The sequence below is a fragment of the Anticarsia gemmatalis genome, chromosome 12 (assembly GCF_050436995.1).
Source record: "Anticarsia gemmatalis isolate Benzon Research Colony breed Stoneville strain chromosome 12, ilAntGemm2 primary, whole genome shotgun sequence".
NCBI classification, from domain to species: Eukaryota; Metazoa; Arthropoda; class Insecta; order Lepidoptera; family Erebidae; genus Anticarsia; species Anticarsia gemmatalis.
Genome location: NC_134756.1, coordinates 1,498,832 through 1,526,371, shown reverse-complemented (window position 1 = coordinate 1,526,371; position 27,540 = coordinate 1,498,832). Strand labels below are relative to the sequence as shown.

The window sequence follows — 27,540 nt, the reverse complement described above, 5'->3', positions numbered from 1 at the left end:
TGTATTATTAGATAACAATCTTATGTATCGTTTATGGTAGGTATCGTAAGTACGCTCGTATGTTACAATAGCTCATAGTAAAATTGTAAGTAGGTAGATACCTACTTGGCTTACGTGAAATCAAACAATAATAGCAAAATGTAACCAATAATAAGAAAGTGCTAAAACGAATTGTTATCAATGTCTATCAACACGCAATTACCTGGTGTATGGCGAGAGTTTGAGTAGGTACCTTTGGATCCGGACGTACAGGTGCAGAACACGCCGTGCACTTCCACGTGCTTCACCATACATAGCACATCAACATTTCTTCCTATTTACGAACACAACTGCACTTCGAAAACAATAACAACAAAAATATTAACAATAAAAACACTAACAACTCAAAACCGAAACAATAACAAGTAATAATAAACAACAGTTCACACACGACACGACGAATAGGACATAACGAACGACACCGGTGAAGAGCTTCCGTCTTCCGCGAGCGAATTGCTCGAACTATCGATCAAAGAGAGCCGCCGGCGCATCTCCGCTCACTCGCGCCACCCCTCGCCCGCGCCACCCGCTCCCTCCGCGCCGTCCGCGCGCGCGCCGCCGATTTGGTGACGAGCGACGAGTTAGGATCCCAGCGAGAGATTAGATTGAATAAAATATTGATGTGGCATTAGGTACTATTTTTACTTGTCACAATTGTTACTCGTTGCATTGTAGTTTTATTCAAATACCGAATAACATTACAAACATTATTGATGTAAGTTTAAAATACCTACTTTGATATTTAATAACAGAAAATCAGACTAAAGTAAATAAAATAAACACGAAACGTTTATTTAATTAAACCATAAAAATGTAGGTACATAACAATGATAACAATCAATATCCATTAATATTCTTATCAGAGAAACTAACTTATCATAATTCATTATCCCCGGAGAATTACTTAGCATTCATTTTGTCGCATCCCATCTATGTAACATCCACGCGCGGTCGCGGCGTCACGCGTCAGTACGGCCATCTACTTTTCGAGTCGCACCGCGCTTGTATGAATGAGCGTGTAAATATCGAATAGAATTCAATAGAATAATAAGTTTGCAAGAACAAATAGAACAAAGCGACAATACTTGTTAAATTGTTTATTAGAGATTTTTATAGCGCTAAAGAATATCAATAGGATTTTTTGTCGTTCTGTATGTATTTGTACGTGTAATAATAATAAGATATCACACATTTTAAATCTTATTAATGTAGGTACCTTTTATCGGAGAGCGGGATAATTATGTCATTTTCATTTTTAACACAGAAGAACAAATACTAAGTAACGCTGCATACTAGTGAGAGTGAGGCTGACAGCTGTGTGCGTAATCGTGTCTGTGTGGCGCACGTAGGTACGTCGACCGTCGCGGCCGGCCGCCGCCGGCGCGGTGTCGTTGGCCGCGGACAGCTGATAGCGAATTTATACGTTGTTTTAATCCATTGCTGTTTTTTGTGAAAAACAGTAATATGACGGATTTTTTCTCATATTCATGTTGCACTGTGTAGTATTAACGAAATAATACCGAAAAAAAATTAAAAAAACGCATAAAAAATCGGAAAAATCATGAAAAAAGCGATGAAAATTTTCAACGCCATAAGCACCAGAATCATGTCTAGAATCATTTTTTTTTTCGTTTTCGGTAGCCTGTCTGTTACACCCTGTATAATTATATTATTATTTATATTTATTTAATATTTAATTAATCAATTTTACTTCAAATCCCGCTGTATATAAGACCGCACAGAATCACGGTCGATCACACATGTGCCGTCGACTTTGATTCACGATTCGTCGCATGTCTGTGCCACGTGATGTGTACTCGTCTGTACAATATCTTATATCTACGCTTCGCGTATTATAATTAAATATGGGTTTTTGGTTAATTCATGTTTAATCAATAATCATTAGCCAAGCCTTTCTTCCAAACTATGTTGGAAACGGCTTTCAGTCTCACCGGACGCAGCTGAATGTCAGTATTTTAAATGGAGCGACTTCCTATCTGACCTCCACAACCCAGTTGGCTGGGTTATAACACAATAGCCTTCGGTAAGACTGGTTGTCAGACTTTCAAGCTTCTGACTACTGTTAACGACTATCAAAGATCTGAAAATGACAGCGACTGATTTTTGCCTAACTAGCCATTTAGTTACCGATCAATCTTCATTGTTGTTAAAGGCAAAAAGATACATCGGCAACAGCCTATTCCTATATTTTTTTAAATACCTTTATGATAAAAGATAAACATAAATTGATTGCATAACTGTGTACATAGGATTTTACAATCAGTGTTGAATCAACAGATTAAATAGTAATAGTTGTAAAATACATCCGAAAAAAAGCATTTCAGCACTGAAGGTCTAGTGGAAACTGAAAGCCTTCACTAAAAGGCCCCATTTAATCTAATCGCTGTGAGTAGCGCCACATGCGGCACGGTCCAATACGCGCGATCACTTTGATTTACGACGTGATCCGCACACGGCTGTCCCCTGTTTACTTCTATCTCAATATCACTGTCCTAACTAAACTAGTTAACATTATAAATGCAAATGTCAATCTGTTTCCCAGCTTATCCATTGAATCGATTTCCATGAAATTTTGGAGTGGAAAACGCGGATGAAATCTTGAGCTAAGTTATGTGCAGCGTGCATAATCTTCTTTATCTTGTCCTTATCCTGCGCTAAGTATAGCTACGAAATGTTTCCGTTCTAAAAAACATGCAGTTGACAGACTTGGCTGATGCTTTAACGACGGGCCGCTTGCCTATCATAATGTAGTTTCTTAAATAAGCTATGTATCTAATGGAATTGATATCTTCTGGAGATATAAAAATCAGTATATAAAACGTATAGCTAGGTCTATTAACTCGCTAATCGCTGTGAGTAGCGCCACACGCGGCACGGTCCAATACGCGCGATCACTTTGATTTACGACGTGATCCGCACACGGCTATCTTCACGTACATAGGATTCTGTTTACATCTATCTCAATATTACTGGCCTATTTCTTATATAAGCTATGTACGGAATGGTAAGTAGTTAAGTATTTTGTTTGTTGCCATGGTCAGAGGTCAAAACTAGTGTTAAGGTTATTTGAAAATATGAAAATAGTTAACACCGAAATTGCTAACACTTGCCTCTATTAAATTATAATCCTAATTCTTATTTAGTACAATTCACTCGTACCTACTTTGGATGCTTCTTGCTTGAGTTCTTGATCGTGACAACAGATTTACGCGAAAATTTATTTTTAAAAACATACTAAAACTTGCGCACTCCTTAATTTTATTCTAACGCAATGTAAAATTGTATGTAAGTAAATTTAACAGTTTAAGCAAGTTAAGAAACGAGTTAGTTGAATTCCTTGTTCATATTTTAATTTAGATTTAGTCTATGAACCCTAGGAAAGTAATATAGAATCTAGGCAACCGCACATATTATGTAAAACACGTAACTTATACAAAAGAGTGCCTATACAAGGGATGTTTTTCATATATTTATGTAATACAGAATATCGTGAGGCATCAAGATATTTTCCTTTCTTTCAGGATGTAGGCGAGGCGAAGGAAGTGTTCACAACGGATGTACACAGCACATGTACAAAGACGGAGCTCCATAATTCATGGAAGAATGCAGAATGTAGTCTGAAATCTGTTTCACTTTTGTATAACTTTAGAATTGTTTTCGTAAAAAGTAAGTTAATGTTAGAAGCTGGTGTTTATATTGAAAACAAGTTATGTTACATTCTGCCCCGATAGTTGAAAAGATGTATCTAACATTTTGCCGGATTGCGGATGCGGATTCAGCAAAAATGTAGAACCTGCCCATATTTTTATGTTTTTCTATGTCGCTCCATTACAGTTTTAGCTAAGCTAAATAAAACGCTTATGAAAGCGCTTTTAAACTTGTTTTAAAATAAAAATATTTTTTTCCTATCCTACCTTTCGTTTTATGCGTCTTTTCAGCTAGTGAGGGCAGCACTGTTCATTTATGTTTTCTACTTATAGTTACAGCTTCTCAAAGTATATGAAGGTAGTAGTTACCTGCAGCAGCAGTTCCGGCACGGGGATCTGCCAGTTGAACTCGAACTTCTTCGTCATGGTGCTTGCGTCTCAGTACACCCCCACGTTACACTGTACAGCTCACTGGCACATTCTGAATGCCCTGTAGACAAAGAGAAAAAAAGTTAAGACTAGGTAACTAAAGAGTAATAACTTTTGGTAACATATTATCATTGTGGTTGCTCCTTATATAATAATTTGAACAGAACCTTATTTAAATCGATCTAGGTATATAAAATTTACGCTTCAATAGTATTGCTTAGCATACTTTTTTCACCAAAAAGATTCTACATACAAAGGTGCATAAGGTAAATGAAAGTTCCATCCAAGAGAGATTACAGAAATGAGTTTTAAATAAACGAAACTTGATCAACTAACGGTTTTTCATTTGAAATTAACTTCGAATCGTTAAAGTTTTCTTCAGTCAACATTTTTATTACACCACCAAAATTCATTACCCCAGAAAACATGATTCATTTACAAAAATAGAAGCAATAAATACAATTTTCACGCTCCAGAAACTGCCCAACAAATATATATTTGTCCCACAAAGGCCTTAGCGTGATCTTACTTAGTTACAAGTTTTTGTCCTTATACTCCATTAGGGGTCGTCTGATAAATTATCTCTGGCCTATTTACTCCTATCTCGAGGGTTTTCCGCCTATCAATAGTTGGGGTTCAGGCCAATGAACCCATTTCGAGGAATGACAAAAATGTACCCTTTACTAAGGGACTTTGAGCTGTAACCTTATATTTTAAAGTCGTCCTCGTCACACAAAGATTTGTCCCGGGTGGGGTTCGAACCCGCCACACGCGGAAACCAGGAACCTATCTTATCTTTAACAGTCAATATGTGAACTACGATTTAAAGTTACAGCATTTTGAAAGCTTCGGACAAGTTTTACAGTTTATTTTAGTGTCAGATAGCCCTTATCTATACTAATATTATAAAGCTGAAGAGTTTGTTTGTTTGTTTGTTTGTTTGTTTGTTTGAACGCGCTAATCTCGGGAACTACTGGTCCGATTTGAAAAATTCTTTCAGTGTTAGATAGCCCATTTATCGAGGAAGGCTATAGGCTATATATCATCACGCTACGACTAATAGGAGCAGAGTTCCAGTGAAAAATGTTACAAAAACGGGTAAAATTATGATTCTCTTATGTGACGCAAGCGAAGTTGCGCGAGTCAGCTAGTGCTAAATAAAGTGAATAGAGACTTAAGAAAACTGACATAATTCCATCTGATAATAAATTAATTAATAAAAATCATTTATTTCAGGCAACTGCCTATAGATAAGCTGACTGAAATGTTTAGAAGTGGTAAAACTGAGCCTTATTCTCAGTAATAGATGGATTAAAGTAGTAACTAATGGAATTTAAATGTAATGCTGATATTATCCTATTCGATGTACAAACTTTCTCTTTTCAGTAAAATTTTAGGAGCGTTTCGAGATTGCATCACAATTTTCACTTTCAGTTTTTAAAAACGTTGGAATTTGTTTGTTATTGTGTGCTATTTTTATGACTTTAGTTGTCCACTCGTATTTTCTAATAATAAGGAACTATCTAGCAATATATCATCGTATTATAACGCTAATAAAATACTGACATTTACATTGAAACTACGCCTTAACTTGGCGTGTCAAACTCAACTATATCAAAGTGGTCCTCAATACTAGGTACTACTCTTCAATTAGAGATATTGGGCCACCTGGCATTGTGTCGTGTTATCTAGGGTCTTTGACCTTATTCGCCGGACCCTTGGACTCTTAGTGTGGGGCCACAAAGAAAGACATCATGAGTAGGTACTCAGGCTTAATACTAGTTGACTATCTCTGTGGCGTAGAGTATCCGTCTGCTGGTCATGAGGTCTAGAGAAGATTCCCTGGGTACGGTACGGGTAGAATACTTTTGATATTTATTTATATTATAATACTAGCTGACCCGGCAAACGTTGTTCTGCCATATAAATAAAAAAAATACTGTCACTTAGGGATATGAAAAATAGATGTTGACCGATTCTTATAGATACCGGATAAGCACAAAAAAATCATCAAAATCGGTCAAGCCGTTTCGGAGGAGTATGGCAACGAAAACTGTGACGCGAGAATTTTCCAATAGTAGACCGGGGTTTGGTAACGTGTCCCGTCAAAAGCAAAAGACTCGGCTACTACGGCTACTCGCATCTAATTGACCTGCTGATCGAAATTTGCAGTTTTTTTTAATCACGACTATTCGATGGTGGTAATCGTCCTTCTTTATCTATCACTAGCCGCGCAACTTCGCTTGGGTCACATAAGATAGAATGAGTCAACATTTTCCCCGTTTTTGTAACATTTTTTACTCGTACTCTGCTCCTATTGGTCGTAGCATGATGATATATGACCTATAGCCTTCCTCGATAAATGGACTATCTAACAGTGAAATAATTTTTCAAATCGGACCAGTAGTTCCTGAGATTAGAGCGTTCAAACAAACAAATAAACAAACTCTTCAGCTTTATCCATACTAATATTATAAATGCGAAAGTAACTCTGTCTGTCTGTCTGTCTGTCTGTCTGTCCGTCTGTCTGTCTGTCTGTCTGTCTGCTACTCAATCACGCCTAAACTACTGAACCAATTTGCATGAAATTTGGTATGGATGTATTTTGATACCCGAGAAAGGACATAGGCTACTTTTTACCCCGGAAAAATTACACATTTCCCGGGAAAATTCAGGTGGCGAACGAAGTCGCGAATAATCAATATTTTAATGACATTGAATTAACAAAATTCCGTTGTCATGGCAACTGTTTTAATGGCGGATATATGAAGAGATATAAATAATTTTGAGAATATTTTTCGTGAAAAAAGCATATTTAATATCATCACGCTACGACCAATAGGAGTAGAGTAACAGTAAAAAGTGTTACAAAAACTGGAAATTCTGACCCATTCTCTCTTATGTGACGCAAGCGAAGTTGCGCGGGTCAGCTAGTAATATTATATTAGTATAGATTAAACCGACAGGTTGAAAGATATTTATACAAGGAAACTGTAGTAGTGCACATAGTCTGTATAAAAAGTATGCAAAGTAAAGACTTCTTAAACATCCTTTTTGAAACTGATCTCGTATTTAAACTCGGTTAAAAGTTCACTAAAGGATGTTTAGATTTTTCCTTGTTAAGTCTTTGAAAGTTAAAAAGAAAAGTTAAATTGTTGGAGGTCAAATTCTGAGTTCATTTTATGACTAAGCGTCTTTAAGTTAGTATCTGGTTCAATGTTTACTTAAGGCTAGCTTTGAAAGCTTTGTTGAAATAAAAAGATTCCTAGTGTTAAAAATAATCTCTCTAATCTAGGTTATAAACTACCTGTGTGCCAAATTTCATTAAAATATATTTACCAGTTTTTTGGTTGAAGAGGCAAACATACTCCAAAAACACTTTCATCTATAATGACTATGATAGAGAAAATCTTAGCAATATATGTTAAGATTTTCATTAGCACACATCTACGGTTTGCATTAATAACAATTAAGGCGCTTTTAACGTGTGGCTTATACTGGCTCCAAGGCAAAGTATCCATGTTCACTGTTCAGGTGAGGTAATTCTCTGACCCCAGCCTACATTGGCCGCTATGGTGTAACAGACCATAGGCAAGCCATTTATTAAAAGAGGAAGCTTATGCCCAACTTGGGTACTGACGTATTTTTTAGTATACATATTAGAAACCGTATTATGTAGCTCTATCTATACAGGCCAGGCTAAACTAAAAACAATTTAAAAAACAACTTTCGCCAAAAAAAAAGAACCGTTGAACCTTCCTCACATTCAGAAAGTGGCTCTTAAGTCTCTTTAAAAATACATCGTCTTACATTTTAAATTGACTTTCAAAACGCCATTTTCACGGCTCCTTCAGGGCCTGAAATGTATTTACTTCTAACAATTCTGCGAGCGTTTTCGTCGAAAATCGTTTAAATACGTGCCCGTTGTGTAAAATGAATGATTTCAGCTCAAAACGTATTTTCTTGGATTAAAAATTAGGCTATTTTTCACGTCTGGCAACATTTTGGGAGAATGAAATTATGTGTGACATTTTCTGAGTTTATTAAGTACTTGACCTGGCCACTTTGGAGGGGGATATTATGACTTTTGATTATGAGATTCTGGGATTAATAACGTTTACGTTCACAAGACAAAATGTAATTTTTCTCGTGATTTCAAAATTTCAATTTCATATTATAACGCTTATCCATCCAAAAACAGACCTTCACAAGGATGCTTAACTTCACCATCATGAACGCTACGCTGTGTCGTCTATCAAGTACCGTAGTACTTACTTTACTTGTAAACATAAACCAAGCACTACACAATCGTTTCAAAGGACACATTCTAGGAAAACTGTAACAATGAAAACGATATACTTTGTCTGTTCTAGGAAGACTACTCTGTACGAAGTAAAACATCACGCGCTTGCCTTGACTGGGATAAGCAGAGGGAACAGTCGTTTATTTTTCTACTTTGTTATATAACGAAGGACAATTTATTTTTCAATGACTTTAAAAAAGAAGGATGTATTTTCGAAATCAATTTTATGTATGTTTGTGTGTTCGGTTTTTTTTACAAAAAATACTCATTTCATACTGACGAAAATTTCTCAAAAACTACTGATTTAATTTAGAAGATGAATGATGTATATTTACGTGTACAATCCAAGACACAAAGATCAGCGATCTTTATTTCGATATATGAGAATAATAGAAAATAACCAGGCAAAATAAATAATTAAAAATAATTAGTTATTGATAATCTAATTAGATCAGTATGTAATCTTACTAAACATTACTATTTTTGTTGATTTTCTACATTAATTTCTTATTCATGGTTTCATTGATGTTAATGGTTGAAAATTTTAGTCAGTACCGACCACGGTGATCGTACAACATCGTCACAAATTACGTTAAAAGATAGCTATCTCCGTAATCATTGTTAAACAGATAACCCACCACAGGTACATACATCATTAAGGTTATCGCGGGGTCGGCAGAGATAGACGCGCTGCGCACATGCTATTGCGCACCCGAGCTCTTATCAACAATCACTTATCGTGTAGAGACTAAGCTTATGTTGAACAACATCCGTGTTGCTTATAAATTTATAATTAACTTTCTTAATGAACTTTTTTTTCTACTAGTATGATTTTTTGGACAAATTTTGATAGGGTGGTCTGGGAGAAACCTTTGTCCAGCAGTGGGTTCCTCTAATAAAAATGCTTTTTGGTTAGATACTACTGTAAAAAACTTCCAGATAAGTTCATAATTTTATGCTTTGGGTTTAAAGGTCCAATCTAAAAACTATATTTGAAGGTGTTAGTTGGTTTTTAACAACCATAAGCATCGAATTTTCCTATTTTTTGTCGTTCATAGGTACATTACATATATGCTTTAAAATGGAAGAAAAACTGTGTTCTATCTATTTAAATTTATAGTGAACTTTATACATAATGACAGAATGTTTCGCTCGGTAGTATAGTTTCGTAAATAAAATAACTACTAAAATGCACCGACTTTTGCAGTAAATATCTGTTAATAGATGCAGTTAATTAAAAGCTTGTTCGCTGTGTAATTAGTCATATTATTTTGACCTTATTGTACGAAGTCCGGGATTGGTTTAATATAATAGCATCGTAGTATACTGCAATTGCAAATTCCAATTGAATAATTAGAAACCTGTAAAACGACAGCGCGATAAAATAATTATATGAAGTAATGTGTAAATTAATTGATCTTTTTCAATACTACCTGGAAGTTAACTTCCAATCAGTTTCCTTTACCTTTTATTAGGAAGAATCCTAATGCAGTTACGAACGATTTAGCTAAGGAAACCCCTTTCCAAAACAAAAAGTGTTAGGAAACCCTATAAATACCCGCAAAACTATTAGTTTACAACTAATACAATAAACACCAATAATCTAATCCCAAACTACATTAGTGGCCAAACAGCGCATACCACAAGCCTAAAACCAAGAACTGTGCTCTAAGTGGCAAGTGGCAAGTAAGTGTCGCGGCTCTCGGACACCGCCGACACCGCGGACACTGCCAACACTTAATGGATTGCGGTCGCTAATGGCCAAGTTTTACTCTCAGACACAAGTTTGTTAGCCTTGGGTATTGAGATCTTAATTGGTCCGAGTTTTCCGGGTAATGAAGAAATTAAGTGCAAAAGTTGTGGTTATTTTTAACCGATTACAAAAAGGAAGTTATATTATTGCAGTTTTTTTTGGAAGCTTAGTAATGTACTGGGTACGGGTCTTTCGTTATTATAAAGACCATTGGGCCGTATTTTTATTCGAAAAAGTGTAATGGAATCTTCTTGTGGCGCAGAAGTAGTGAATGTGATGGCCGTACAGAGTTTTTGGGTTCGTATATTACGTCAGCGAAAATCTTTTTTCTATACATTTTCTGGTTGCCAGAAGTATGGTAGTTAGGGCCGTAAACTATACCAATACTTGTATTAAGTTCTCTTAGACACAAGAGGCACTTTTGCAGCGAGCTTACTTCGAAATAACTTATTTTTCATACAAACTATCAAAACCAAAGCGAACTGTGTACAAAATACCAAATGAATCACAAAGCACTAAGTTATGAACAATGTCGCTGAAAATGTATGAAAAATTCACTATTTCAGCACAGAAAGAGGAATCTCAAAGTTATTTCAGGTGAAACAATTTATCACTGTTGTTCTATTTCAGGTCACCGTGGCTTTTGATAAATTAATGTGAATTAGTAAGATTTTTTGTAACATCTACCACCATTTGATATTAAAATGTATGCATTTTCTGAATAGTTTTTTTTTTTGTTAATGAAAACCTGCCTCTTCTAAACTTAGTTGCGAAGATCAGAAGCGAAAAGGGATGTTAACTGCTCAATATTATTACAAAATGGTTATAGATAACTATGTGATCGTTCAAAAAAACATAATTATTAGAAAATATAATTCTCTCGGCCCAAAAATATTAATATATGTATTGTGATTTCAAGTTACAAAAAAAAACAAACATTTCGGACTTCTAATTCTTTGAAAGTTTAAAACTTTACCGTTATTAAACCTCTTTTACAACAATTCGAACATAAAACATATTATATATACCTAAGCTATACTATCATTGATTTGAAACCTAACTTACACTAGACATTGATTTGAAACCTAACTTCTAGACCTCTAAGTTATCAATGTATGCGTAACACGCGGTGTACCACGGCCCCGTCCTTCGAGGGATTATCAATGATTTAGTAGATACATGTATTAAGTATTTAAGGGCGTCATTACTAAATCATTTGATAATATATTCAGTTTGGAATTGATTATTATTTGAGTGTGTTTTGGTAATAGATAATTAAGTATTGATGGTCTTCTTGTCGTATGGTTAGTGGTCAACCTAGGGTCAAAGTTGTTTAAGCCGCCAGAAGACCTTAAAAGTGGCTTAACGACTCTTATCGTAATTGATACGAAGCACTGAGACGCTCAGCACATATACCACTATGCGGTCACCCATCTATAGAATGATCGCGCCAAGGTTTGCTTAACCCACAGCTCGTTTACTTACCGGTGAGAACACACTTGAACTGTGACCGTTGTCTGATGTGACCGGTGAGCACATCAAACGTTATGGGAATCGGAAATCTATGCATTCCGGAGATCTTTTAACTGAAGAGAACTACAATTGACTGCCTCCGTGGCGCAGTGGATTAGGTCGTCACGCCGATACCATTGCGTCGGGGTTCGATTCCCACACGGAACAACTAATTGATTTACAAATAATTGTTTCGGGTCTGGTTGTGCTTTGTGTTCGTTGTTTGTATGTTTGTAAAAGTCCCCGCGACACAAGAGCAATTCTTAGTGCGGGAGTTTTCAAGTAGTATTAAGAAAAAATTGTTTATTAGACATTTTAAAAGGGATTAGGCATCCCTTGCAGGTTTCTATCAGTCTGCTAACAAATTAGGGGACATTAAAAGCTCAAATTACGCAGAAAACCAGCCCTTAAAATCACCCTCTTTTGTTCCACGTGATCAACACACAAGAGGGTACAATAGTTACATAAGTATTGTGCCTACGTCCTCGACGCCTACGCGCGCGGCCACGTGGTGTCACCACGTGCGTATGTTCGAACAAACCTCTTCAATAAGTACTGTTGAAAGTTTTCATTGTCATTCTATTTTAAGTATTCCCTACTAATATAATAAATGAAAAAGTTTGTGAAAATGTGTGTGTTACTTTTTTACGATAAAACTACTGGACGCCGGACGGCAGACGGATTTTGATGAAATACACACAAAAATAAACAATCTGGATTTACGCATCTTTTACCCCTGGATATCCTTTCACGTAGACGAAGTCGCGGAAAGAAGCTAGTTTTTAAAATATATTGTATTGGTTGAAGTTATATAAAAATTGGAACACGGTTTGCTTCGGTTTGTTATTCAAACAGGCGCGGGTGCCGTACGAGGTTATGATTTGGATTCCCGGGTAGATTAATTGGTTATTGAACTTTACATAGCGTCCTGTTTTATTTATTATCAAGCTGAAATAATAATTAAATGGCAATGGAAAAAAACAGTTTTGGAATGTTATTTTCATTTGCGATGTAAGCCGTTCAGATACCTGTAGGTACACAAAGTAAAAACCTAAACAGCATTAATCGCATTTCATAAACAAATTCACAAAAACCTGTTCATTAAAACGCTCCTTTCAGTCTATTTTTACAAAAGTGTCCTTCTTTACAAACACTTGATCTTTGGCAACAGGTGTACTCGGCATTAACAAAAGACGTCAGCGCAAAGAACAATGGACCCTTGTGGCCACTAATTAAAGTATATTGTTACATGACCCTTATTTGGGAGAAATTGCTCGGCGAATAATGGTAGAGAGACGCTGAGTTTTATTCTGTGAAGTATTTTTTATTTTGCTCAAGTTGCTATTTACAATATAGGTTTAAATGGCTTGATAAATCCAGGTAAAATTCTGATGGCTGGAATGTTTACAACTAACTAATGCCCGAGGCTACGCCTGAGTTTTGATTTGATAGAAGACTACGTACTTCTCCGGTATATAATGCAGCCTTACTCAATTTTTTTTAAGGGTTTAAGAATGATTTTTTTGAAACTTAAAAATGCCCAGAACAGTGACTCTGGTATCGTGCGAAATAAGATAATTTTGAGAGTGTTATAGTCCATTAAAATCCCTAAATTTTCAAGACAAAAGTATACAGGCTATAAACTACTTTTGCCTTTGCACCACATACGTTCAAATTAGTTTTTGAATGAAACAGTAACAAACATCAATGAATGAAAAACTCGCGTCCCACAAATAAAATCCATTCAACACTTTCTCAACAGCAAAAGGCACTCCATTACAAAAAAAAAAAATGTAACATTAACTGAATAACTGCAACATCTACTCGTTAAGAAGCTCTCAAGTACAAAAAAGCCTTAAAATCTCATTACAGCAATAGCATTAGCGGCCATAACGCGATTACCTTCCAGCCACGATCTAACCGCGTGCAAGAACTCTTATTAGATTTATGTTATTTACTTTAAGGATAAAAATGCGAGTTTTTTGTAGAGCGTTTAGTAGAATTGGCATTTTGACCGCTGCTTTTAATGCATTAAATGTGTTTCCGGCTTTCCCAGATATTTGACTTTTTAGGAAGAGATTTTTTTTTAACTCTCCATTTTTAAGATTTTAAAGCTATACAGTGTACTACCAATTCTGGAGTATTGGAAGTATTTTTTGAAGTAATTTTCACAGTCTTTTGTATAATAAAACTTACTGCGAAACGATCGGCAGATTTTAATATCATAATTTTGCTTTTCACGAAAAATAGCTGCACTCAAGTTTTTTCGATTTCCACATGATCGAGCTACAGATATTTTTTTTATTCAATGATCGATTCCGTTCGTGGAATCCCCAAAAATATCGTTTTCAAGTAGTATTAAATGTTGCTCGCGTATCTAGAAGTAGTTTTTTTTTATGTTTTTCAAGTATTTTTAAATACAAAACAAACAATATTCACACTTTAGACTACGTAGTGTTGATTTCCTACTGCAATAAACTATCGAATTTTTTGACAACCAAATAAACGTTTTCTGCAAGAACATAATATTTTTTTGGTAGAAACGTATGCGAAAGCACCCTACAGTAGCTCGTTTCTCTACCATTAGGTATCGACCATTGGCAAACAGCTAGATTTCGAGAAGTTTTGTATGGAAATCTAGTCAGCGCCTCTAGCGGGCCCCATAGAAACTATTTTTGAAGTACATTTTAAATGTCAAAGTCTCGATACTCATACCGACTGTAGAGAATCGCGCTACAAAATTTGTCGATAGCTAGCCGGTTTTCGATATTCGATAGTGGATAAGAATCGTGCTACAGGTCATCTTGTGATGTAAAACTCTCTGCAAACGTAACGAAAGATCGGTCGAGTAAATATTTGTTACATTCACAGATGTTTCTTATAAAAGACTATTTGTGTAACGACACCCACGTTACACGGAATCTTACGATGTTGTGGCAACCATTAAAACAACCATTAATTATCTACTTAACGTTTCAGTGTTTTCTTTTAAGAGATGATTTACTCCTTTCACGAGGTTTAGCCGACTTTGATTTTTAGTTTGGAAAATATCTTTAGACAATTTTGTTGAAATTTCAAGTAGAGGAATATCCCTTTCTGCTTTTTCGTATTGATTTCACTACTTTATTAAAGATTGAACTAGTTTGGAGGAGTGATTTCTTACTATTTCGATTAATTATATCCACTGTCGACAAAAGTAGCTATAGAAAGATTTTGTACGAAAATTCGATCAGTGATCTAGCGTATTCCGCTACAAATAACTATAGTATTTAACTACTGTCAGTCTCTCTTTCTTTTACAGCTAAACCACTGAACCAATTAAGATGTAATTTAGCTTAGAAATATGTAAAGATCAGCTTGTCACATGATCAACTATTGTATCAACCACATTGTAAATCTGTTGGCGATTGAAAAGAGTGGTCGTGAGTTTCTTGCTAACTCTTCTCATAAGGCAGATAGCTCTTCCCGAGCTAGTGGCAGTTTCAGTAATTGTAACGACTATCATAAGTGTCAGTATTTGACCTTAATTAATAACTAATTTGATTATTATTGATTTTGATGCTATGTTATTTTAAAAAACCATCTTTTACTATTCTAAGTAAGGGATCAAACTTTTTATCCGGTTTGATATTTCTTGCTTATGTGAGCAATACAGTTTGATACTACACGCTGTGCCGATAGATATCATTTGATCTGCATTCAATCACAATTTACGTAAGCACACGTCATTTGCTATCAATATGTCAGTGTGTACAACATGACCTTTCTATCAATTGATCACTTCGTACAATAGGGTATGACCTCCGATGACACTAATATATGTAGCGTTACGGATATCTTTATATATTGGTTCTATTTTGGGATATCATTTATACATTCTATACTAATATGACAAAGCTAAAGTTTGTTTTTCTCTCTCTAAATTGCTTCTCCATGAGGGTTTTTAGTTCATGAAGCGTTGAAAATGCCCGATCCACACTTGGCCAGCGTGGAGATTCGAGGCTTAGCCCTTTCTCCCACACTAAGTCTGGTGTCGCGGAAACTGTTACAGACATACAAACAACAGATACAAAGTACAACCAGACCCGAAACAATTATTTGTAGATGGCACAAGTAATTGTTCCGTGTGGAAATCGAATGAAATCTTGTAAGAAAGTTGTAAGTTTCTTGCTCGCTACTTATTAAGAAATGATACCGGATAATTGAAAGTTATTCTGCACCGTTTTTTATTTCAATAGAAACATGAAATAGTTTAGTTTTTTAGTGAAACATATAGAGCAAGAGCCCGTGAACCCCAGACCTACGTTATTTTTTGTTGACTCTCCTTAATAATTATATATTTTACCTATAACTTTAGGAGACCGCCTTTCAATCTACACATCCCAAAACCAGATAATATAAATCGCCTACCTAAATTACTACACACAAAATGACCAAACCTCCCAGTCATCACATGACTCGGCACACGTATTGAAAGCATTCAAGCAAACACTCGGACATCATGATACAAGCACAAAGCCGACACGTGAATACGACCCGGTTGAAGCCTTCTGTTCTCAATAATAGCCGTTCAAAGCCATTGAAGTTACGGTTCAATGTGTGTTTGCGGAGATAATCAAGCATTAATGGCCGGTTTCTGAGTATATTTAGTGGTAGTTTATCTATTCAATAAGTAGTAAGAGTTTTATTTATTTTTAAACGGCTACTTCACATATGGTAAACTTCTCATTTGGTAAACCTCAAATTATACCTACTAAAAAGTTGCGTTTGGTAAACATTTCGTTAACAACTTGGGCTTGCAAATATTTGAATATGAGTATTTGTTTTGTCAGGGCATATTTGCAAGCACTTTTAAAATCCCAGTTAACTTTAAAGGTAGTAAAACGAAGTTAAGCTGTTATTATGTCCTACAGAAGATACATTTTATTCAATAACTACCATGAATGTCAAAAAAACAGTACTTTCTGTTGATTTCATAAACTTCACCGTGAAAAAAAATACAACTCAAAGTTTAATAATGTACCCGATAGATGGCATTAGGCTTGCTCCGTAAACCGCTGTACAATTTTCCCAAAAAGCAAGATTTATTGCCTCAACCAGATTTCGTTTACAATAAAGATATAAATAATTTCACACATTATTCTAGCTGCGGCCTTGATTCACGGAGTTTTAATATAAATATGTATTAAATAATATTTAAAATAGCTTCTGAACATGTGTTTTATTGAAATACGTTTCCTATGGACGAGGTCGATGTAATGTTTGGTTCATCACCCGTAGGAGTGAATGATTGAACGAATTTATCAGAAAGTTATTTGTAAATCAACGCTTTTGGAAGTGGGGAAACTATTTTGACATTTGACGTAGATGTTTAAGAAACATCTAGACTTTTGGTTAGTATTCAAAAGTAACAAATCTATACCCTATGTTTTTTTAGTTATCAGTCATAAAGCCAGTATTGGATTAAAATGATTTGTGTGTACGTTCTTTAAATAGTGGTAATTATACGTAAAGTCTGGGCTCCCCACACGTAGAGACTAGAGGCGTAAAGGAATTACTATACTTATAATTACTAATTATATTGAAGGTAAAATTAAAATGAGTAGCTAGCTACTGTAAACTTTTTCTTTTTTCACAAGAAATCGGTTGTACTGTTCAGGTCAAACTTTGACATACCAATAGTTTGTAAACAAGGACATTTTCTAACAGGAAAAAGCAACCCCTAAAGGGCTAAATAAAGAATCATTAAACGCGGCTTCAATTATATAAAATATATTGAAAAATAAACATCTGCAATTTCAAACAGTCAAAATATGAATTCTCGTACGGTACTAAACTACGTTCCAACACCGTATGTTATACTCAACATATCGTTATAACAAGTAGTGTAACTAGTTAGTAAACTATTGCTAAGTGGACTGCTGTAACTTGTAGTTAATACCATTGTCTGCTAGTTATAAGTTATAGCTCTAATTAATAACTGAGGTAATTCAAGGACCGACGTTTTCGTAGTTACAAGTACTCTATGCCTAAGTATGTTTTGTTAGTAATGTTATTTTTTTCTGGTAATAGTATTTAACTGTTGTTGACTGGAAACATTTTTTTACTTGATTTGTTGGATCGGAATATCGACTATTTGCTACTTTGGTATATGGAAAAAAAACTGTTTTTTGAACTGAAAATTGATTAGCGCTCCTAGTGTATTCAGGGGGGCTATCACGTATCTCAGTTGTCAAATATTTGAAAGTCACTACCCTGTACATTGTTTTCTCCCTTAGAATACTGTGGTTAGCACGTTACGTCAAAGCAGCAATGTACTGAATAATGACTATCAATTTGACGTACACTAGCTGTCAACTGAGATACGTGATAAGCCCGCAGAATGAACTAATTTTGTCAAGTATTTTATTATTGCATTGAAAGATAGATAATTAAATCTTTACTGTCGTACTACTTTGGGCAAGGGTCTCCTTTCGTGATGAGGGAAGGGTTAGGTCTTGAGTAGTGGATATACAGTTACTAAGTTCCAGTATAATTTAAACTATGCTTTCTGCTTATACTTCCAGCACAAAAGCGACATAATACCTACACGTGGCAAAAACCTTGAATTTGAAAATCAAACTAAATTTCTCGAACGAAAACCTAATGCCTAAATTATGATGTACGTCTCGTCGAAGGTTCGAATCCCGGTTGAATACTAATCTTCTGTTTACATCGCTTAGTGTTAAGGGCCTTTTCCTCTTGGCTCTTGAAGGGAAATTCCACAGGTAAAGAGGTTTAAGAAGGGATTTCTGAATTATTAGTGTCAAGGCGTATTTTCGTAGTAAGTGGTTAAACAAGTGGCATAGTTGTTCATCTTACACATAGTTTATTGGAACTTCTCTTAAAAAAACTTCAAATCGGATTTTCATTTCACCTATAGAAGTGATCTGATCGAAGATTTTTAAGTATTTTGTTAGTGGAGTAAATTTGATAAAAAATAATAATGATTATATTTAGCTTAGCCTTTCTTCCAAACTATGTACCAGATGCAGCTAGATACCAGTGTTTTAAATGGAGCGACTGTCTATCTGACCTCCACAACCCAGTTACCCGGGTTATAAAACGATACCCTTCGGTAAGACTGGTTGTCAGACTTTCAAGCTCCTGACTACTGTTAACGATTGTCAAAGATCTTCGAAAATGACAGCCAGGACCCACAATTTAATTTGCCTTTCGAAACACGGAGGAACTAGATATGTATAAGATGGTCACCCATCCAAAGAACAGCCTCGGTATGCGTGGCTTAATCTCAGAGATCGATCCGCTCGGCTGTTGTTAACTAAGCCACGAGCTCCTCAACATCGCTTACATATTCAATGCACTTGCACATTATAAAGGCTCAGGTTGACAGAAGCCATCAATATGTTGTGATATGCATCAATAATCCCACAAGGCTGCCTTCAAGGCTTGCATTCAAAGCAGGAAGTAGAACAATATCCTTTATTACTTTCCTTTGCATTCGGATATAGAACTGGGAAGGAAATATTATTATTTATTGATTGACTAAACTGCCTATTTTGAACGGGATAGGAATCATAGTTTTAAGGGTCTCCTCCCGGAATGAGGTAGAGGTGAGGCTTGTAATTATTTCTAATAAACTCGTTATATCGAAAAGACATTGGTGTGTTGGCGTGGGAGCGAACCTACGACCACATGCATGGGAGGCGCAACAAAAAAAACATAAATTTATACACAGTTTATAACCTAGATTAACTCATAGCATACATTTCAATCCAAAAAATCATTTCACGAAGTTAAAGGCAAAAACTAGGTAAACAAAAATACAAAAACCAAAAAAACATCACGCTGTACATATCGCTCGTAAGTAATCGTGACACACTTAGGTTACGCGACGACAAATGACGTATAACGATATTAACCGCCATTATGTCCGCGTTATATTCATGTTATCGCGTTATGTTGTAATTGGATTTATTATATCGTCTATTATGGGCTCCGTCTGATGTTATACGAATATTTTGATGGTAGAGTAGTTTGTGCAGACGATTATTAGGTATTTGGTAGTTTAATGTAACTTTCTGTACCTTTAGGAATAGTAATAGTATTATATTTCTGTTTTACTAATAAACAATGTGTCAACTCGGATTAGTTATACAGTACTTGACTTTTTCACTCATATTAAGTTCCATACTTATTGCAAGTATCAAAGTTTATATTAGTAGAAAATCGACTACTGACAACCGGCTAGTACCCGAGAAATTTCGTAAAAATTCTAATTAGCGCCTCTAACGGACATCTGAGGAACTATTTTTACAGTACATTTTAAATGTTAAATTCTCGATACTCAACAGTACCGACTGTACAGAATGGTGCTACTGAAAGGGGAATCTGTAGATCATTTACACAATTTCCTGTTGTAATCAACCCTATCTATGCAACGGTGCGGTGAAACGACAATATCCTGTGACATTTAAGCCACCCGTCGTTTCAGTTTACTTGATTATTCCCACAAAATAAGCAAAACTGATTACTTTTTGCCTCTATTTTATGTCTAACTAAAACAATTTAACATGTAGAGTTTTTGTGATTGTAACGTTTAATAATAGTAACATATTATTATTGTATTATAATCATTTGTTTTAAATAGTTTTGCCCTTTTTTGCATAGGACTAACATTGTTAAGCGTGTATTTCATACACATCTATCTAAACGTTTGGGTATAACAGGCCTAATATTATGTATTTTTGTTACTCTTTGGACTCAATGTCTAATCTCTCCCTCGTTCGGGAGACCCTTACCCTGCAGTGTGATAGTCATGGATTAAAAAATACTAAATATACACAACGCAAAATCCTAAGGACTGTGTTTAATAAAATTGTTAAAAATTTGCGATGTTATAATTATAGTATTCTGTTTCAGCTATTTTATAAAAGGGACTATACAATTAAAATGTCTATAGTATTCATTTAACTGTTGTTTAAGTTAGTCGTTTGTTATAATACGCCCACTAACAGCGTGGGCTTGAGAATTCGCCCTAAGGGTTTGTAAGCCGGTCACCTTTTATGTTATTCTGCCCCACATCATTGTAAATGTTATCAAAATTACATTATTTCATGTAAAATTTTGTTTAAATAATAGTTTTGAAAATTGTGAATGAATGGTTAGTCAAATAAAACATGTATTTTTCTTCTGAAGAAGTAGGTGTTCTTATAATTTTTCAGCACATTTAATTATAGAAGTTAATCAGTTTGGGTTCATTCATCAAAAATGTTAGTCTAACACTAGCCCGAGAAATGCGTTTCTGTCTAAATGTTATTTGAAAAAATTATGAATGGTCCCAAAATTCCAGTTAAGTTCATTAAAAATTTCATTAAAATCAGTTAATTATAGACAGACAGACCAACTACCTACATTTATAATATTGGCAGGAATATTGATCCAAGGCGATATAATACCAATAAATATTTCCATTACTTAAACATGTCAATTAAGCTACACCAAAATGTCAGCAACGTTTACCTAAATGTACGAAAAATATTATGAAATTATCGTCAATTTTTCCTAAATTCTTGCCACAAAATATAATGTCTCATGATTAAGGTGACAGGCTTCCAATTCGTGACGTCATCAATCTCAAACACCAATATGTTATCGAAGGAGGTTCTGTGAAAGCCTTGTTACGCAACGGTGGAACTCACGTTTATTATTACTCGCTAAAATGGGGTGAAGGGAAAATCTTAGATTATCCTGTCTAACTGTTTGAAAGATATTGAATAATATACTTGAGATTTGAATATTACATTGAGTACTTTTAAGTTCTTCCTTTATCGCAATTATTCAAAGATTTGGGTAATATGTTTTTTTTGTTTCATTTTAAAAGCTTCGAGTTCTGCGATGTGAAGTTGGATTTTCGTGGCTTTAGCTTACTAATACTTCTTTAACAGGCGTTTCTATGGAGATTTCTATTATGGTGACAAGGAGTTTCATTCATTGAATTTAAAGCAAGCGTAATTAAAATATCCAAAAGGCAAGGCAAGTGCAAGGATGAACTTTGAAAATACGAGTAAAGTACGAGTGTACTCCCAAAACGAGCAATATTAATTTTCCGATGTTTAAAAAAGCGTGATACATCATTAACTTCCGGTTTCTGAGTACTACCGTTAAATGTACCTCAGAAACTGGGGGTTAGTGAACCAGTGTTTGTGTCGTTACGATGTCCGTACATACATCCTTTGTTCATCCAAGCGTGCTTTGTGATCTTTTTATATCGCTGACCCTTCTTTCCCTCGGTACATCCACGTCGCTTTTTGTGATCGTTAGTATCCCTTGTTCTTTATTTATATTACACACCCACATCAAATGGCACTTCTTCTGAAATTCTGATTTCTTTTCTTTCATTCGCTACAACTAAAAGTCGTATCAGAGTGCTCTTGGTCTGAAGTTACTTATAAAATATTCACTATCTACGTCAGCATTCAAAAAGAAAATGCTCTACCCAGTCCATTGAAGTCGACAAAAGTGTTTTATATAATATATGTACTATTATCTACCCACTTGTGGAGTCTGCTTTTAAATGAGCTTCGAAAGGACAATGCGGTCTGACAGTTTGTGTTCAAGGGAAGTGTCATGGCGGCTGCGTTGGCGGGAAAACGTTGACAACGACGCCATTTTGCATTGTTTCGTGTTGAAAACATCTTTTGTACGATGCGAGAGATACAAGTGCGTGGCTAGAATAATTTTCTCGCTGAAGTAGAAAGTAGGTAGGTATGTATAAAACTCAGTTTACTGTAAATTAATTTTACAATATCATATCTACTGATGGCTGCCTGCAAAAAATGTGTCTGTGTTAGTTACTTTACATGTGTAACGTAATGATATTCAAGCATGTCTAAATCTTCTGTATTTTTATTATATACTATACCTAGTATTCCGAAGAATTATATCATTATTAATAATAATCACCAACCAAATTATCATAAAAATTACCACAAACATATTGAATTGTTCAACGCTCATACATTTTTACAACACAAGAGTTTCTATTTGCCGTGAAAGTAAAAGGAAACATAAGGAAATGGGGTTATTATGGCCGTCTCTGAGTGAAAAGAGCGACAAAATTGGGTTATTGTCTTTTACGAGTGTCGGATATTACATACCGATCTAGCTGTTTTCACTGAAATAATGACACTCCGCTGAATATGTTGGGAAATAATTTTAATGAGAGTTTCTGAAAAGTGCGCTGTTACTGAATATAAATGATTTAGTTGAAAATTTTAAAGTAATTATTATTTTTTATTTAAATCTAAGGATTGTCATGTGTAACTACTTTATGTAACTGATACAAGTTACTGAGAAATCGATCACTATAAGTAACTATTAGTACGTATATCGACAATAGAGTATCAATAAAAGTAAGTATTTCCTTTTCTTCTGATTAATAGCTTTAAAGACATGTTTGTAAAACGGTTCTAGTAATAAAAACGTCAAAAATCAATTAATAAAGTTTGTTTGTCAATTATTTAATAAGTTCCTGCGGAAAAACTGCAAGCAATCTATTTAATTGATTGCACAGCCTTTGACACTGAAGCGCAAACTTATTGACATTTGCAAGACAAGGCAAGTTCTCAGAAATTCTGAATAAAAATGAAAGAAGGTAATTCATAATTGTTTGTATCGACGCTAGAAAATAGATGAATAAATAATAAAAACTATGGTTCAGGAAAATCTTTTTTTTTTGGTTGTGGTTGTTATTTTTGTAAAATTAGATAATCCAAAAAGAAAAATTGCCGATATTGTATTCATAAATGCTTTAAGAAAAAAAAATGCATTTTAAACCTTTACATGTTTTAATAAATTGTAACTGGGTGTCGTTTGATTATTTTTCTACCTATTTAGCCCTACTTACTGTAAAGACCTTTTCTATATGCTATATACGATCATAAGTACGTCCAAGAAACGGTATTTGCCTATATCAATATGTAAATGCTCGCATTACCTGCAAGACCGTAAGTCCACAAGCAGTGTTTGTCTTTCAGCTTCGTATTTGTGTTGTAACATTATTTGAACTGGTTCGCTACACGTGTTGCAGTTTGTACTGTACGAAGGATTACAAATGTAATTATTTATTGTTTTCTGGACTGTTTGTTTTAAGTTTACAATTGTATGGAGAATTATAGTTGTTAGGGCTGGCTCTATTAAGGCGTTTTCAATGAAGGAGGAGCTATACTAGATTTGTAATGTGCCAGTAGCTAGTTTTACAAAAGAACTACAACGCCTAATGGTCAAAATTTTTTTGTTCATCGATATGGCTGTTGAATTAAAGGGTTTCCGAAATTAATAAAAGTTTCTTGCAGTCAAGTAATAGTATCCCTTATAAAAAGTTAAATATGGGAACGTCTGTATGCGGTCGTGGACGCCAAAGAAACCAGCATAAATGCGAAACTCCTGTTGAAACTGACCTCTAAAAAGTACATAATAATGCTGTAATAGTAATAGCGCTTAAAAATACTGTTACACTGTTTATTTTTTATGTTTGGTCAAGAAGCATTTCCATAGATTACATTACAAACTAAAATTATAATTTAACGACACATCAAATAGGAACGGAACAAGCCAAACACATCATGATAATAAAACCAAGAAATTTCTGTAATACTTGCCGAATATTTTCCGATACTAAACTAAAACGAAATATGTGGGACAGTAAAATTTTGATTGTGATACTCAATTGATTTACTATCGCGTGTTTATTACCGCTACTGTACCTTTGGTAGTAAGGACTTAGCGGACGAACGTCATCGTAAACGGTTAGTTGTGACGTCATAGTGTAACGTGTGCTAGGTTTGTTTTTATTATTGATGTCAGTTACATATATTATGTGATATACAGGTTGTGTTTTTTTTTTCGTTTTAATAATTTTATATTTAATTTTGTTATGGACTGCCTCTGTGGCGCGGTCGGTAGTGCATGCGACTGTTACGCAAACGGTCTCGGTATCAAATCTTGGGTTAGGCCATTTCTGAGCTTTTCTTTTAAGAACTTCTCAGCGATTGCTCGTTGGGAAGCTGAAAGCCATCGGTCCTGCGGCTGACCTCTCACTGGTTCCTACAGAATTATTTGTGATCTACTTTAGTTTCGGTACTGATTTGTTTCTTCTTTGTCCTATGCTTATCTAGCCTAAGTTGGGTAGGTTCAACTTTTTTTTTGCTTAGAAATATACTGTGAAGAGATTTGGCTAATGTTTTCACTACCGGCCGCCTGCCTGACGTATTAATTACGTGTTTATGAAAACTCATAATAATAGGTAGATATTTTTTCATATACAAGAAGTAAAAACTCAATAACAAGCTTGGATTATTTCATATTAGCGATAAATCTTCAAAATGTCACTTGCTGTAGTAGTAACTGTAGTTAGAATGTCGGGAACTAATTTTAGTTCATAAATATTGTTTGGGGCTACTGAAATATGTGGTAGGAATTAGCTTTGTGACGCCCACACGAGACCGTGACGTCATATGCGTTGTAATTCTCGTTTTGTGAGAGTATACTTATTTAAAATACCTATATTAAAAGAATTTGTTCTGAAATATGAGAAAACTACACATGCATACATGCTGGTCATGACGTCGATTCACGGGTTAATAGATGAGTATTTTGAAATTTATATAAGAGTATTTCTCAGTAGTTGATTGTTACCCTCTTATTCATAAACACACTATAAACCTATTATAGTTAAAGAATTACTAAAATATGTTTTCTCTTTTTCATTTCGCTAAGGAGTGAATAAAACAAAACTCTTTATAAGCCTTTCATAACTTCATGTATTTTTATGAATAAGAGGGCTAACGTGCCCGGTAAATGGCAATAGGCTCGACCCCTTAATCATTGAACTAACATTGTTAATGGTGAAACGTGGGTGTATGTCATACACCTCTACCTACTACTTCGGGTATAACGGACATGATATTTTTAACTTAATATAATATAAGAATATTTCAGACATTGGCTAAGGAAGTTGTAGAGTACTTTACAGTTCCATGAACGCCAAATAAACGGAACAAAACCTCAATTATAAAAAAGGATATGCAAGTTCTTCAAGGCCCTACTTTAACCAAACATATATTTAACAAGAAAGTCTATTTATAACTTATTTTCAATTGCAAACTTTTCCATTATCCTTTCTCAATCTTTGATCTCTATGTACAATAAATTACTTTTCTCTAATTGAAATATTCTCTTTTTCATACATAATATATTGTTTGTGCCAGTAAAAGGATTTACGATATTTGCGTAAGGCATATTTAAATAGAATTTCCTTTAGATAGTAGCATTTTTATTTAGCTTAGGATAGACTGTAGAATAAAGAAGCGGTTAAAAGACAGCCAGTTTCAATATAACGTTTGTAGATAGGAATTACTAGAAAAAAAATATCCATGTTGTTTACTAACTTAACTATCTAGTCTCAATTTTTATTTTGAAATTTACGCCATTGAAAGGAGTAAAGTTACGAAAAAGTGTAGAGATTTTCGTTTAATTATTATTATATTTGTAGCTTTAGTTGTTGAACGCTTTGATACGAAGGCAATGTGTTACGCTGGAATTTTCCAAACTTCACATTCTTTGCAATTTTTGACAGTTGTGTATTTCAGTACACTAAAAGCGCTTACAAAAGTTATATTCCGTATGCGTATTGTAATTTCGATTTCATGATATAGTCCGGTGTGATTCAAGATAGCTGTACCTAGTTCCTTAAAAACAGCAAAAAGACGCGAAAAGACAATCTCGATCTCGTAGAAATATATTTCTCTTCGGAAATTCCTATATCTTATATTTTCCCAGACATAATAGATATTACGAGAAGTAAATGCGTATAACTACGACATCGATTAGCATGGGCGTAGTCAATTTGCGTCAGAGCCTAAACAATGAGCCTGCTACTGAAACGTGCGTCACTTGTGAATAAACCTGAAAGTTTCAGAGAAAGTTCTTTACGTATATTAATTTTGATGTATTTTTGCTTCTCGTGAGATTTGTAGCTTGGCGATGAAGTTAATTTAATTATTGAGAAATTGAAAGTTTTGGTTACTTTTTAAATAACATTAAAACGTCTTAATAGTTCGTTTTACTTAAATTTAAGATTTTTTAATTTCGCTTGTCGATTATAAAAAGCCCATGTATATTTGTTATCCATGTACGATTTCAGGTAAGTCGGTTTAACCGCTGAGCCGTAAAATCGTAACAGATATATTTTTGAGTTATTAAATAGAAAAATTATAATAATTACCTACAAGTCAGGTTTCCTTAATATTACGATTGTGTTATTGATAAAGTTTTGAATACTTAGTTTAATATTAAATCTTTCATCAATTTTCCAAGCTCAAAATTAAGTCTTACTACGTAGCACCTATAAAAGTAATTAAATTAATCATGTGTTTATCACCAATTATTCCCGCAAAGAAAAAATACCACTGGCCTACTTTAAAGGACCAGTAGATAAGTATATAAACATGTACATAGACAAATCACCAAATACAAGCTTATCTAAAGCGACCCTTTCGTTCACTTTACCCTGAATTTACGACTTACTCAACATGATAAGCGACAAATGTGATCTTTTGCACAAAATTGAAAGCCTTTATTCAAAATAGGATCAGTTTTGTAGCGCCTTTTTGATAGTCGAGTAAAGTGATTTAATAAAGTGAATTGTGGGTCTGTAACTCCCGGTTTCTGAGGTTCATTTAGCGGTAGTTTATCTATTCAACTGCGTTTTTTTGGGTTGAGTTTTAACGCTATTATATTGATAATTGTTTATTAAAAAAAGGACAAAACATAGA

At 34.6% G+C, this 27,540-nt stretch overlaps 1 protein-coding gene across 2 annotated transcripts in view; it reads right to left on the bottom strand.

Moving 5' to 3' along the window:
- The window catches only part of norpA (no receptor potential A), a 113,180-nt gene that overhangs the window by 73,854 nt on the left and 11,786 nt on the right, over positions 1-27,540 (bottom strand). For both annotated transcript variants that reach the window (XM_076121112.1, XM_076121111.1), the window contains exon 2: positions 4,077-4,197. In XM_076121112.1, the coding sequence (XP_075977227.1) occupies positions 4,077-4,133 (57 nt within the window). In that variant the 5' untranslated portion in view covers positions 4,134-4,197. The remainder of the gene's footprint in view (positions 1-4,076; positions 4,198-27,540) is intronic.